This window comes from Carcharodon carcharias, chromosome 2 (assembly GCF_017639515.1).
Source record: "Carcharodon carcharias isolate sCarCar2 chromosome 2, sCarCar2.pri, whole genome shotgun sequence".
Lineage (NCBI taxonomy): Eukaryota > Metazoa > Chordata > Chondrichthyes > Lamniformes > Lamnidae > Carcharodon > Carcharodon carcharias.
This window is the reverse complement of record NC_054468.1, coordinates 84,446,880-84,462,545: the sequence shown is the minus strand read 5'-3', so window position 1 is coordinate 84,462,545 and position 15,666 is coordinate 84,446,880. Positions and strand designations below refer to the sequence as shown.

The following is a 15,666-nucleotide window of genomic DNA, read 5'->3' as shown; positions in this document are numbered from 1 at the left end:
CATTTTCTGTTTTTGTTGCACAGTCACAGTATTCAGCACAGAGTACCTGTACAGTAACACTGTTCACAGCAGAGCGCCTGTACAGTCACAGTATTTAACACAAAGCACTGGTACTTTAACTGTATTCAGAATACCTGCATTGTCATGGTTTTCAGCACAGAGGACCTGCACTGTCTCAGAATTCAGCAGAGTAACTGTACAGGCACAGTATTCAGGACAGAGAACCTGCACAGTCACAGTACTCAGCAATGAGTACCTGCACAGTCACAGCATTCAGCAGAGTAACAATACAAACACAGTATTCAGTGCAGACATTTACAGTGACAGTATTCAGCACTGAGAACCTGCACAGTCAAGTGTTCAGAATACCTGTTGTACAGACACACTATTCAGAGTATCTGAATAGTAATGAGTCACAGTATTCTGAGACCTAAACAGTCACAGTATTTAGATCACCTATGCAGACACTATATTCAACACAGAGCACTTGTATTGCCATAGTATTCAGAGTATGTGTACTGTCATGATTTTCAATGCAGAGCACCAGTACAATATCAGAATTCAGCACAGAAGCTGTACAATCACAATATTCAGCACAAAGCAAATGCAGTCACAATATTCAGCAGAGTACCCCTACAAACACAGCATTCAGAGTACCTGTACAGTTACAATATTCATTGTAGAGTACTTGTACTGTCACAGTATTTAGAATACCTGTACAGTCTCAGCATTCAGCACAGAGCACCTGTATTGTCACAGTACACCACCCAGAATACCTGTACTGTCATAGTATTCAGCTGAGTGCCTCTACTGTCACAACAATCAACACAGAGCACATGTACAGTTATGGTATTCAACACATGGTACCTTTACATTCACAGTATTCAGCACAGAGTACTGGTGCTGTCATAGTATTCAGCATACCTGTAGAGTCACAGTATTCAGAGTGCCCGCACAGTCACAGTATTCAGGGTGCCTGGACAGTCACAGTATTCGGGATACCTGGTCAGTCACAGTATTGAGAGTACCTGGGCAGTCACAGTGTTAGGGGGTACCTGTATAGTCACAGTATCCAGAGCACCTGGACAGTCACAGTATTCAATGTGCCCCTACAATTAGCAGCATTCAGGGCACCTGAACCATCACAGTATTCAGCACGGAGAACCTGTACTGTCACAGTATTCAACACAGAGTACCTGTACAATCATACTATTCATTAGAGTGTGTGTACAATCACAGTATTCAGTACAGACTATCTGTACAGTCACATCATTCAGCAGAGTACCTTTATAATATCCGTATTCAGCACAGAGAATCTGTACAGTCCCCGTATTTAGCACAGGGTACCCATACAGTCACATCATTCAGCACAGAGCACCTGTACAGTCACAATATTCAGCAGGTTACCTGTACAGTTACAGTATTCAGCACAGAGAACCTACACAGTCACAGTTGTCAGCACCAAGTACCTGTACAGTCAATGCATTCAGAAGAGCACCTGCACAGTCACAGCATTCAACAGAGTACCTGTACAGTCACAGCATTCAACAGCGTATTGCACAGTCACAGTATTCAGCACAGAGTACCTACATAGTTGCAGAATTCAGAAGAGTATTTGTACAGACATGGTATCCAGCGGAGTACCTGCACTGTCACAGTATTTGGCACAGAGGACCTGTACAGTCACAGTATTAAGCACAGAGTGCCCATACAGTCACAGTATTCAGCAGAGTACTTGTACTGTCACAGTATTCAGAACTGTGCACTCCAACCATTCAGCACAGAGCACCTGCATTGTCACAGTACACCGACAGAAAACCTGTACTTTCACAGTATCCAGCTGAATACCTCCACTGTCACAGTAATCAACACAGAGCACCTGTACAGTTATGACATTCAACACATGGTACTTTTACTTTCACAGTATTCAGTGCGAAGTACCTGTACTGTCACAGTATTCAGAGTACCTGTATTGTCACAGTATTCAGGGTATCTGGATGGTCACAGTATTTAGGGTACCCATACACAGTCATGGGCAGTCACGGTATTCAGGGTACCCGGACAGTCACAGTATTCAGGGTCCCTGGATAGTCACAGTATTCAGGGTCCCTGGATAATCACGGTATTCAGGGTACCTGGACAGTCACAGAGTTCAAATCCCAACACGGCAGCTGGGGGAATTTAAATCATTATTAAATCTAAGAATATAAAGCTAGTCTCAACAATGGCGACCATGGCAACTCTCATCGATTGGTGTAAAAACTCACCGGTTCACTAATATCCTTTAGGGAAGGAAATCTGCCAACCTTACCTGGTCTGGCCTGCACGTGACTCCAGGCCCAGAGCAATGTAGTTGACTCTTAACTGCCCTCTGAAATGGCCTAGCATGCCACTCAGTTCAAAGGCAATTAGGGATGGGCAACATAAGTTGGCCTTGCCAACGACACCCCATACCCCATGAAAGAATAAAGAAAAGATGCAAATATAGAGAGCTCATTATGTGTAAAATCTGATAGCACATATGTAAGTGGAGATAGAAAATAATGCATAAATATGCAGACAACACATCATATCTAGAGATACCATATCACGTGCAAGCAGACAACAAATTATGTGCAAACACATAGCACACCATGAGAGGGGAAGGAGAATATCACATGTAAGAGCAGAGACACACATAGCCATAAAAATTACAGATAGCATGCCACATCTAAATTAAAATAGCATATTATATGCAACAGTGCAAGTTTCCCATCAGCTCAGCTCAAACACAGCATGTCATTTGAAAATATACGAATGACAGGTCACATAGAAATAGAGACTGCCACTTGTAACACACAGATGGACACATCATATGCAATTATACAAGGCAATTCACACACTGATATAGAGATGGCACATCATAAGTTAATATAGATTGGTGTGCCATGTGTAAATATATAGCTAACTCATCATAGCTGCAGCACATCACATATAAATATCTACTGTTAGCACATCCTGTGTAAATATACAGACAGCAGGCCATGTATAAACATACTGACAGTACAACTGTGTAAAATACTGAGCTAAGACATCAAATGTAAATATACAAATAGCACATATTGCGTAAATAAAGGGATGGAGCATCACATAGAGAGAGCACATCATGTGTAAAGGTAACCCATCAAGTGCACAGAGACAAGTGTGAATAATGACAGCATGTAGCGTTAACATTCAAGCAGCATATCACAGGTATCTTTGCAGATAACACACAATGGTAATATACTGACTGTGTGTTACATATCACCACACAGAAAGTGCATTACACAAAAATATACTAACACATAGGTATAAATACAGGGTCAGTATATCATGTGTTAGTATAGAGATAGCATGTCACTTTAATGGCATGTCACATGTTAAGCATATAGATGGGAGATCCAGCATTAATACATAGAAGCACAGTTGGCAAATCACACTTATATGGCTCGGACATAACATGTAAATGTAAAATTGGCAGGTCACAGCTAACTTGTCACATGCAAAAGAGATATCAAGTAAATATATGAATGGTACACCCAATGTTAATATGAAAACAGCAGATGACATAAATATAAAGGATGGAGTATTAGCAGAAAACAGTGAAATAAATATGAAAATAAAAAAGGTACATCACATGCAAATACACAGCCAGCATGCGAAATGATATATAGAGATCAGACATCTCAAATTAATATATTTTCATATCCCACATTAATATTAAGATTGCAAATCATATGTTAATATAAAGGTAGGGCAACAAGTGGAACTAGTTAGCACATTATGTACACGTGCAGAGAAAGCTCATCAACTTGCAATTAAGCAAATTTAACGTAAGAAAAACAAAACCTTGAAAGGATTTGAACATTAGGATGAGAATTTAAATTCGAGATGTTGCTGAACCTGGAGCCAATGTAGGCCAGCGAGGACAAGACTGTTAAGTCAACAGGATTTGATGCGGGATGGGATATGGACAGCAGTGAATGAGTTCAAAGTTTGTGGAGAGCAGAGGGTATGTGACCAGCCAGAAGAGAACTGGAATAGTCATGTCCGAAGGTTAGAAAAGCATGAGTGAGAGTTTCTATAGCAAATGGGCTCAAGCAGGTATTGTCAGGAAGGTGGAAGTGGTCTTTGTGATGGAAGGATACAGGGTCAGAAGCTCGACTCAGGGTCATATAGGATGCTGAGGTTATAAAGTCTTGCTCAGCATTAGACAGCAACCAGGAATTTGTGGTGCGAGCTTAGGCAATGGCTTTCCCTCTTTGTGGGCACCATTGCTAAGGTTAAACTCAGTGCGCAACCCAGCTAAGATCCTGCAGAATGTTGGCATAAACTTTAAAATATAGCATGTTCAGTTTGCAAACAAAATATGCCCCTTCCTCAAATCTAACTTTTAACAGAAAAATAATTCATTGCTGTTTGCCAAGGTCTGGAAGAACACCATGTGACTCTATATTACATATTCATCAGAACACTACTCAAGTTTCTGATTCCTACTGCACGATCAGCTCACCTCTGTTCCCCTCGTGCCAGACCCCCCAACCGCCATACTTCTGGAAGTGATCTTCTGCAACTTCTTGTCCCAGCCACAACACCAAACATCTCCCTATTTCTACTTACTTTGACCACCCCCATTCCCTCCCTCAGACCCATTGTTTAGCCACCACATTGGTACTCCCAGGAACTGTCTCCAAAGAGCTTTGTCTCACCAACTCTTTGACTTCAAAAGTACCCTAAAAGCTTTGACCATGCCACGCACTCCCCAGCTTTTCACTGCTCTCTCAGATGGCCTCCAATCCTGTTAAAGACAAGACACAATTTTATAAGAGGGGTGGTGTAAGGGTGAGGTGCTACGGTTCCAATCTCAAGCCCAGACTTTATGGGGTCTTCAGGAATTGATACATGTGTTAGATTTTTTAACTGCTAAACAAGTCTCTGGGAAAAAAAAATCCAGCAAATTGAGTGTTTTGCTGTTTGCATGTTCTGGTGGATAAATTCCATCTGGTCAGCATCAGTCTGTGAGCTTACTGAGAACAGACGACCAGAGCTATTTATAGCTGAGTAGGTCCCCCTCAAGAGACTAAATATTTTCAGAGAAATACCAGGAAGTAGGGCTCATTTAGATTAAACCGCACACTGCTCTATATTTTACATAGTCAGTTGGAGCAGGGAGCCAAGGTTTCAATGAAAAATTATTTTTGTTCTGCTCTCAGTAGATGACATTAACACTTGCGGAGGCTAAATTTCACATTTCAACAACAACACTGGAGCAAAAGAAATAAAGATTTTGTACTGTTTTTATTTCAAACTATACCAGGATACATTCACCAAACTTGAAATCAGATTGGTGTTCCAGATGTGCTGAAGAAATAAAAACACTATTCCAAGCCTCTTGACATGTTCAAACAAAAATCAAATCACTTTGAAGGCAACTGCTGGCAAAACTCTTGCAGCAATTACTAAAACAGATCACTGTTTGGTATGTGATATAAGCCAGCAATCGTAACTAATCTATAATATATCAAAACTGCAATGAACTGCCACCCTCTTATGTCTATAAGTAGCATTTAGGTGAGATGCTCTTATTATACAGCTGCCTGTTACACATTCACACCTACCAATACCTCAGGTTTCTCAGCCCCAGATCGCCACACCTATATCTGCAGCATCGCTAAGGTGTTCTGAGGCAAGGTCAGTTTCCTCCTGAATCTCCACAAGTAACACACCACAGATACAGATTAAAAAAAACATCTCTACAACTGAATTTATTTTACACCTTCCAACTTGTTGGGAAACTTTAGGCAAAATTCCTAAAGTAGAATGGTTTGTTCTTTTTTGAGGTTGGGTTGCAACCAAAGGCATCCGAGGTTTGGTGCAAAACTGAAATGTCTCCATTCACATCTATATGACAACTCACACACACACATACAGCCTTCAGCGCAGTGTCTTGAGGAGATTCAAAAGCATGAGGAAGGAGAACAGAGCTGGAAGTCGGCAAGAGCGGGGAGCAGAACTAGGGGAAATGATTCAAGGCAACATTGTGACATTTTCTCCTAATGCTTCGTGAATAAATGCTCCATCACAGACGTTTTTTCTTTCATCAACCATATTTTTATTATTAAATTTCATTAATTATTTGAGAATTCTCCTGGTTCAAGGATAATCTCACTTGCTGACATGATAGTCTGTGCATGCTCTACTTTCTGTTGAAGTCTGTTTTTCTACAGCTTTTCATAGAATTTTACAACACAGAAAGTGGCCATTCAGTCCACTGTGCCTATGCCAGCTCTTTGAAAGTGCTATCCATATTAGACCTATTCTATACTCATTCCTCATAGTCCTGCAACGACCTATTTAGTGTTATTGTGATGGCTCCATATGTATTTTTTTCCTCCTGCTTTAATTTTTGTGCCTCCTATTTTCTAAATGACTGTCCTTAAAGACGGGAGCTGGGTTTGGACGGTTCAGCACCTTTACTTCAAACTCCCATGGCACTTAGACTTGGTGAGTATGCTTGTTTTGTCTTCTGATATGATGAGGTAGGTGACATCCTTCCCCTTCCATCACCCTGCCATGGAGAATTTGGAAGCTTTGTTCACAGTGACGTGACAGAGAAGCTTTCAATGTTTGTTTGGCATTACTATTGTATATCTGCGTGGGACGCTCACTCTGAGCATTTGTAAACATTCTTTGCAGCTGCAAATCCAAGTCAAAGAAAAGATGTATCAGCTGAGAGGTTCAATGAGCAAGGAGAGATGGGGAAAGTGGTGCGCCATAAGGATAAGTGCAGGGGACAGGTACTGAAGGATTGAAAAGCCAGGAATCACAAGGCCTGAGGCGGTAAACTCAAGGATTAGAGATCAAATGGGTGGGAAGTGGCTAGGACTAAGTTTCTCATCACTGCCAGCTTAGAGCATTGAAGACTGGAAGTAAATGAGGGAGAAAGGAATAGAAAGTTCTGCTGATGGGGTGAGATGAAGAAGGATGGAAGGAGGTTCATGTGGAGCATAGGCACCAGCATCAACCATGTATGGCCTATTTCTATGCTGTGGAGTCAGTGCAACTCTATATAACTCTATGCCACTGCTGCATGTTGGGCTTTTCTCAGGTATGGTTAGGGATGTGATTCAGAGGCTGTTTATACCTGAGATGAGGTTCAGAGAAGTGTTATTCTCTTTCACACATCTGGGTTTTTACACAAAATATCTTCTCAGGTTTAGCATCAGTGTGCCCACTGCTATGAGTGGACATTGTGACCCACACTGTCTGCAGTGTCCCTTTTCCTATCTAATACTTAAATAATAGTGACCAAATAATCTTAATAGAGAACCCTTATTTGTGCACTGATCCCCCTCCCACCCCATCTCTCCCAAAGGCATGACTGAATAGCCGAAATAAGAAGTGCAGCCATCAATGGCAAATTTAAATATATACCATGCACTTTTCTCTTTGAAAAGTTAGCTGAATATATAATATATATTCTATCTAACCTTTGGACACACTTTCGAGCAGCGGACTATTTGAAAAATAACTCCTCTCTTCTGCTGACTGGCATGAACTCAAAAGACAAAGCTTCCCGTTACAAAGCCACTCAGGCAATCTTACCTGCAGAATCACGATCTAAATCCTTGACATCATACTGAAACATCTGAAAAGACGGACAGGAAAAGAGTAGCTGGTGCATCCTGCCTGTCAAATATTGTCCTAGGGCAATTTGTACTCAGCATGCCCTGAATCCCCCGTCCACCTCCCCAACCACCACCAGCCACCCCATCTCCCAAGGAAGGAGAAAAATATGAGGAAAAGACAAGTTAATTTCGGTATCTATAATTGGGAAAATTGCTCTTCAACCCATGCAGGCAATCTAGGCCTTCAATCGCCCAGCAACCTCAGATGCTGTGTGCTAGTTATGGAAGATTCCATCTCCCACAATTACAATACTTCAACAGCCACTGATCAATATTGAACAGATAGCCAACCTTTGGCAATAGCACCGAGCAATGTGGATGAAAGCAGCCCGAATAAACAGTTAACCTTGTAAACTCCCTATAACACTTTCCACAAAGATTTTGTACCGTATGAAACTCTGCAAGGCAATATTAGGGGATAATCTGTCAGGAGACTCAAATAACATACAGTGCTAGATTGTGCTTGAGGATAAATTTTATGATGCATCCTGGAGATGGGTTTTAGGGCAGATTATTCCCAGGAATTGGAACCAGGACAGTTTATTCCCGGAAATTGGATCCAGGGGCAGTTATACCTGGAGATTGGACCCAGAGGAAGATTATTCTTGGAGACCGGACCAAGGGGAAGATTGCTCTTGGAGACTAGACCCAGGGGCAGATTATTCCTGGATATCAGACCCCAGGGCAGATTATTCTTGGAGATGGGATCCATGGGACAGATTAATCCTGCAGATCCGATCTAGGGGCAGGGTCAAATTATTCCTGCAGACCCGGTGCAGGGGCAGGTTATTCCTGCAGACCGGGTCCAGGGGCAGGTTATTCCTGCAGACCGGGTCCAGGGGCAGTTTATTCCTGCAGACCGGGTCCAGGGGCAGGTTATTCCCGGGATCCGGGCGCTGTTTTTCGAGTTGTTTCTCCCGCTCCTCCCGGGGTCTCTGTTTTCTTCTCCCGGTTACAGAATCTGCTCGCTCTTTTGCGTCACTCGAGCCTCAGGCTCCCCCTGCGGCCTCCCCGCTCCCGGTCCCGGCTGCAGCCCCCGTGTTTGCGGCGGAGAGTTTCAGGACTCCCGCTCCCCTCCCCTCCTCCCCCGGGCCCCGGCCTCACCTTGCTGCGGATCTGGCCGGAGGTGGACACTTTGCGGATCAGTTTCTGCGCGGATTCATGCTCGGCCTCGCTGTCTGATGACTCGTCTCCCACGGTGCTCCCGCTGGCCAGCCGCTCCCGCGTCCCCAGCTCACAGCCAGATCCGGCGGCCTGCGCTTCCCGAGCCGCCATCATCACCGCAGCAACCGGGGCTTCAGCCCAGCGCCGCCTCCAGGGGGAGACCGAGAGCCCGCGGTACCGCCACTCGCCGCAAGGGGGAAAACCGAGAGCCCGCAGTACTGCCACTCGCCGCAAGGGGGAAAACCGAGAGCCCGCAGTACTGCTACTCGCCGCAAGGCGGGGGGCAGGGGGGAAACCGAGAGCCCGCAGTACCGCCACTAGCCGTCTCAGATCATTCAGTACCAGGAGTTACCGCCACGGAGTGGGGGTGGGGGGGGGAGGTTAACTGCAGGTGGAATCAGATGAACCAATGCTGCGATGGGTAGTGCAGACTTGGGCTCATAACCAAAGATGACATGTCAGTGCAGTTCTACAGGAGTACTCAGGCCAAATCGCAAAGAAGAGCAATGATATTCTTAGCAGAGGTTCTTCTTTATGGAGAGGGGCCTGATCACTAAGGCAAGAGAGGTACATCCCCACCCCAGAGGGAGGAGTTACTATTATACCTCAGAGCCAAGGATGTGAACACCCTAGGCTGTTATCCATGAGCATACATCTTCTTGTACCTAGGAATTCCCATCCAAAATATCCTTTATCCAGTTCCATGGACAGAAATTGTTCTAAGCAGACGATTACACCCAAATGATCAGGAGTTCCAATACTTTAATATAATATTGGGTTCCATTTCAGCATATCGCAAACAAATTTAGAACAAACAGCCTTCCCAATAATCTGTGAAAAGAGGCAGAACTACAAAAATGCAAAAAGTAGTACTGGCTTTTCACAGGTAAATTTAAAGGTTCAGTTCACTCAGTTAACAAGAAGCCTCTGTGCAGCTGCTGGCCTCTATAGTCTGTTTACAAAGCGATGTTAGCCTTTCTGTAACATTGGGTGGATCTGCACGAGTTGGTTGGAGATGAAAGTAGGACAGAAGCTTTCCTTCAGTGAGTTCATTTTTGCCTCAGAATTAGCAGGATTTGGATTCAAATCCCTCTGCAGACTTGGGCTCATAACCAAAGATGACATGTCAGTGCAGTTCTACAGAAGTACTCAGGCCAAATCACAAAGAAGAGCAATGATATTCTAAGCAGAGGTTCTCATTTATGGAGAGGGGCCTGATCACTAACTAAGGCAAGAGAGGTACATCCCCACCCCACAGAGGGAGGAGTTACTATTATACCTCAGAGCCAAGGATGTGAACACCCTTGGCTGTTATCCATGAGCATACATCTTCTTGTACCTAGGAATTCCCATCCAAAATATCCTTTATCCAGTTCCATGGACAGAAATTGTTCGAAGCAGACAATTACACCCAAATGATCAGGAGTTCCAATACTTTAACTGAAATAGTGCCCTGGCCACAAAGAAGCTCAGGATTCTGTGCACTTTTTAGAGCAGATCCCCTAAAAAAAAAGAACTCCCTTTCTCTTTAAAAACAAAAAAAAAATGAATTAAGGAACATTTGTCCTCCATCCAGAGTGGATTGCTGCAGGCATCAAAACAAATACTGATGGGGGCAGGGGAGAAGGTGTGAGGTGCAGGTGAGGAAGAGAAAGGAGATTTTCCCTAACATGACAACCCTCACCTTTGTACCCATATCATCAGGTGGGGCACCTTTGATGGGCACTGGCGGCTGAGCTGCTCAGGCTTTGCTGGCAAATCTACTTCAAAATGTACCCAATGAACTCAACTCAGCGAACCTCTTTCCCAGGGTGCGGGTAGGTAGGTACTCCAAAATAATCCTCATGTAAGAAAGATTGACCAAGATTTAGAAAACATCCATTTCTGAATGTTTGAAAGTTGTGAACCTTCACCTAGATCAGATAGACTTGTTTCTGAACCCTCATAGTTGGCTTCAAAATGGAGACAGATCACTATAAATGGGACTTATGGAGTGCTGTATAGAGAAAGCAAATTCCTTAATGTAGATGATACATTCACAGTTGCAACACAAAGCAAACAGTTTAAAGGCCAAAGGCATTCTATGCCAAGCTGTGGTAGATATATTTTATAACCTCAATAAGAAAGACATTCTAGAATATCTTGTAACTTTCTCAGAGGTTCAGCACTGAACCTCTTCCAAATTAATAACAAATTTTCTGGATAGACCATTGTAGAAAACACTTACAAAGGCTGGTTGGTGCACATCTGCAATAAGAACTAAAAGCATGAGAAATAGGACCTACCTGTGAATGAGTTCTGTTAGCTCCACATCTCCTCCCCACAGATAGGGGCAAGAGAAATACAAAGATCAGATAAATATCCTGCAGCCAGTGGGCAATTCCAATTCCCAGTTGCAAAACCAAGAGTCATGAATTCGTCTAAAAGTCAGACCTAATGCAGTAGAGATTGACATGAACAAGAATATGTAGTTGCCAAAGAAAAAAAATCATTCAGGTTAGCGGTTGCAAGCCATTACATTCTTTAAATCCCAAGCAGATGGTGTGAATTCATCATTAGGTATTATTTTTTGCTTATTTATGTCTGGTTTGTATCTTTTGTTCACATCTCAATTTTAATACACGTTATGAAGAAAGAGTTTAAAAATGTTGGACAGGTGGTTACAGGTGGCTTAGTGCATTAAAATTTCCATGGTTCTCTCTCCTAGTGTTAATATGCCAACAGCAGCTGCACAGCATTTGGCACCCAAGATGCAGGTTTCCTAATAGATCCTGGGATTTAAACAGAAGGTTCAAAGATGGTGGCAGTTCAGTCTTGCTATCCTTTTTGGCACCATTTTCCACTTCTGTTACATCGCTCCTGCCTCAGCCCACCTGCTGCTGGGAACTCTTTGTTACCTCTAGGTTTGACTATTCCACCGCATGCCTGGCTGGTCTCCCACATTCTACCCTCTGTAAACTTGAGGCCATCCAAAACTCTGCGACCTGTGGCCTAACTCTCGGCAAGTCTCATTCACTATCACCACTGCTGATCAAAAAATCTCATCTTTTTTTCAGATTACTCCATAACCTCGACAGTCCCCATCTCCGTAATCTCCTCCAGCCCCAAAACCCTCTCGAGATGTCTGCACTCATCTAATTCTGGCCTCTTGAGCATTCCCAATTTTAATTGCTCCACCATTGGTGGTTCTGCCTTCAGTTGCTTAGGCCTTAAGCTCTGGACTTTTCCCCTTACATCTCTCCGCTTATCTACTCCATTTTTCTCCTTTAACACTCCTTTGGTCGCCTGACCTGCTACTGTCTTATTGTCTATTGGTTTGGTGTCATATTGTTTTTATAATACTCCTGTGAAGCACTTTGGGACCTTTCATTATGTTAAAGGCACTAAATATAAATTGTATTTAACATTATTTTTCCTTGAAATCCTCATATTATACAAACCTTGGTAAGCAAACAGTTGAATTATTTCCGAATTTGATGGATAATTCGCACAAAACCTAACGGTGGCCGCCACACTATATTTCTATCTCTTACATGGCTTTGTCATTATTATTTTTCGTAAATCAGACATTAATGCTCACAATGAAATGCAGAATATTTCTTAAATGGTGAGAGATTGGGCAGTGTTGATGTCCAAAAGCTGCCATTGTTCATAATTCACTGAAAGCTAACATGCAGGTGCAGCAAGCAATTGGGAAGGCAAATTGTATGTTGGCCTTTATTTGATTTGAATGCAGGAGTAAAGTCGTCTTTTGGTCTTTTACCTAAGGATATACTTGCCAGAGGGAACGCAACAAAGGTCCATCAGACTGATTACTGGGATGGTGGGATTGTCCTATGAAGAGACTGGGCCTGTATCCTCAAGAGTTTAGAAGAATGAGATATTATCTTATCGAAACATAAAAAATTCTTTCAGGGCTTGATGGGATAGATACAGGAAGGATGTTTCCATTGGTTTGGGGGGGTGGGGGGGAGGTGTTCTAGAACCAGAGAACCCAGTCTCAGAATAAGAGGTAGGACTGAGCTGGAGGAGGAGTTTCTTCATTCAGGGGCTAGTGAATTCTCTATCTTAGAGGGCTGTGAAGGCTCAGTCATTGAGTATGTTGAAGACAGAGATCTAGAAGTATCTAGATATTGAAGACATCAAAGGATATGTGGATAGTACAGGGGAAAATGGTGTTGAGGTAGATGATCAGCCATGATCTAGTTGCATGGCAGAGCAGGCTCAATGGGTCGAATGATCTATTCCAGCTCCTATTTCCTATGATGCCCAATGGCCACAGTGTGCAGAAAAAAAAGGAATGGGGGTATCTGTGCACAAGGTTCTTTAAGGCCCTAAATGTCAACAGGGCAGGTTTCTTTAAATGTGTTTGAAGCACCTGAGAAGAATTCCTTCTAAGTTGCTTGGGTATGTGGCACTGAAGCCATGGGGAATGTGCCATGGCTCATGCTCAGGCAACATTACCTTTAAAGTGCACACACACAGCCATCGTAAAGGGACCATGCATTGCAACAAGCTGACTGCGCAAGACAAAGGGAAATTGACGGGACCCATTGCCTGACATCTGTTCCTCCCACACAGCAACTGTTCCAGTTTGGCGCTAAAAGGTGGCATTTAAGTGTGCAGGAAAATAATTCCATAACACACCTGGTAAATAATGGACAGAAAATACCATGGAATGCCCAGAGTTAGTTTTGAAAATCAGCATCTCTTCCGCTACATCACTGGCAATTTCTGACGTGAAAGCTTTACTGCACAATACAACCCAATAATCTGCATCTAGAATGTGCTTGTAGAACTTACAAACATACATTGTGGTGCAACTCTAATTATTATAATAATTTACACACTCCGTACATCCAAAGATCATGCAGTAACATCTTCCACAATCTTAGTGCCTGCAGGAGTCAGCAATGTCAAACTTTGCTATTCAACATCTGATTCCTGGGTTCTTCAATGTAGGCACCAAATTTGAAGTAGATGACTAGGTCCCAGTTGTTTTTTTTAATCAAGTTGGTTTTGCAACAGGACACAGCTGCCAAGATGTTCACACATCTATTCACCAAAAGAAAAATGAGTTGTTACAGACACCACCTTTAATGAAATGTAATTGCAGAACAGGACAAGTTAAACACAATGGTAAAAACAAAAAAACTGCGAATGCTGGAAATCCAAAACAAAAACAGAATCACCTGGAAAAACTCAGCAGGTCTGGCAGCATCGGCGGAGAAGAAAAGAGTTGACGTTTCGAGTCCTCATGACCCTTTGACAGAACTTGAGTTCGAGTCCAAGAAAGAGTTGAAATACAAGCTGGTTTAAGGTGTGGGGGGGGGGGTGCAGAGAGAGAGAGAGAGAGAAGTGGAGGGGGTTGGTGTGGTTGTAGGGACAAACAAGCAGTGATAGAAGCAGATCATCAAAAGATGTCACCAACAATGGCTGGAGGGAGAGGTCGAGTGTGTTCATGTGGCGGCGCATGGCACTGAGTGTGGATTTCAGAATGTGACGGGAACAGCAGTCCGAGAAACGTTTTATGTCCCGGAGATACCTGTAATCCTGGGTGGGTTCGAAACAGGAGGGGTGGAATTTCAGTTGAAATCCACGTGGGGTAAGTCGGAGACGGAGACAGTCACTGAGAAAGGAGATATGGCTGTGAAAGCGGGTTTTAGTAAACACCTTGTCAAACACCAGGAGGGAAATGGAAAGCAATGAAGGTGAGCAAGGCAAAAGAGAGGTACGGAAATCTTGTCGCAGAAGTTCTGTTCTTTTCTGCGACAAGATTTCCGTACCTCTCTTTTGCCTTGCTCACCTTCATTGCTTTCCATTTCCCTCCTGGTGTTTGACAAGGTGTTTACTAAAACCCGCTTTCACAGCCATATCTCCTTTCTCAGTGACTGTCTCCGTCTCCGACTTACCCCACGTGGATTTCAACTGAAATTCCACCCCTCGTTTCGAACCCACCCAGGATTACAGGTATCTCCGGGACATAAAACGTTTCTCGGACTGCTGTTCCCGTCACATTCTGAAATCCACACTCAGTGCCACGCGCCGCCACATGAACACACTCGACCTCTCCCTCCAGCCATTGTTGGTGACATCTTTTGATGATCTGCTCCTATCACTGCTTGTTTGTCCCTACAACCACACCAACCCCCTCCACTTCTCTCTCTCTCTGCCCCCCCCACACACCTTAAACCAGCTTATATTTCAACTCTTTCTTGGACTCGAACTCAAGTTCTGTCAAAGGGTCTTGAGGACTCGAAACGTCAACTCTTTTCTTCTCCGCCGATGCTGCCAGACCTGCTGAGTTTTTCCAGGTAATTCTGTTTTTGTTTTAAACACAATGGTGTTATTTGTGCTGTTAATAAATCAACACTGACATAGCACAAGGATTTAATCTAAACAATCTTTTAAGGAATATTAGCACCTCCTGATTGGAAGTTATGAAATTTAAATCATCCTCAACACACCAAGCGGTGGACCAATTCTTCAAGCTGCAGATGAATTTCACAACTAAAATGTTAAAAGATTTGTGATGGTGACATGCACAGGAAACAGCAAACCAGTTTCAAAACAATTCTTAAGCTGTCAACAATGCTGGCAAAGCTCAGTGCCCATCCTGATCTACATTGAGTAACGATCATCCGCTGCTAAGTTACCAACACAATCCTTGCGATGATGCTCCCACATGGCATTAAATGGAAAATTCAAGGATTTAGACCCAAGGGACAAAGCAATGGTAATTCATGTCCAAGTCAGGTTGATGTATGTCTTGGAGGTGATGGTGTTCCCATGATAT

General features: G+C 43.3%; 1 protein-coding gene across 5 annotated transcripts in view; it reads right to left on the bottom strand.

Annotated features, from left to right (window-relative positions):
• Nucleotides 1–9,002, bottom strand: part of LOC121272942 (diacylglycerol kinase delta-like) — a 147,388-nt gene extending 138,386 nt beyond the window's left edge. For 4 of the 5 annotated variants that reach the window (XR_005941928.1, XM_041179839.1, XM_041179847.1 and 1 more), the window contains exon 1: nt 8,811–9,002. Coding sequence is in view for 3 of the 5 variants with exons in the window: in XM_041179839.1 (XP_041035773.1) it covers nt 8,811–8,984 (174 nt within the window). In the remaining 2 variants the exon portion in view is untranslated. Of the gene's footprint in view, nt 1–7,623; nt 7,667–8,810 lie in introns of all 5 variants that reach the window. The other variant, XM_041179861.1, reaches the window with a different exon arrangement.
• Between the last annotated feature and the right edge of the window lie 6,664 nt (nt 9,003–15,666).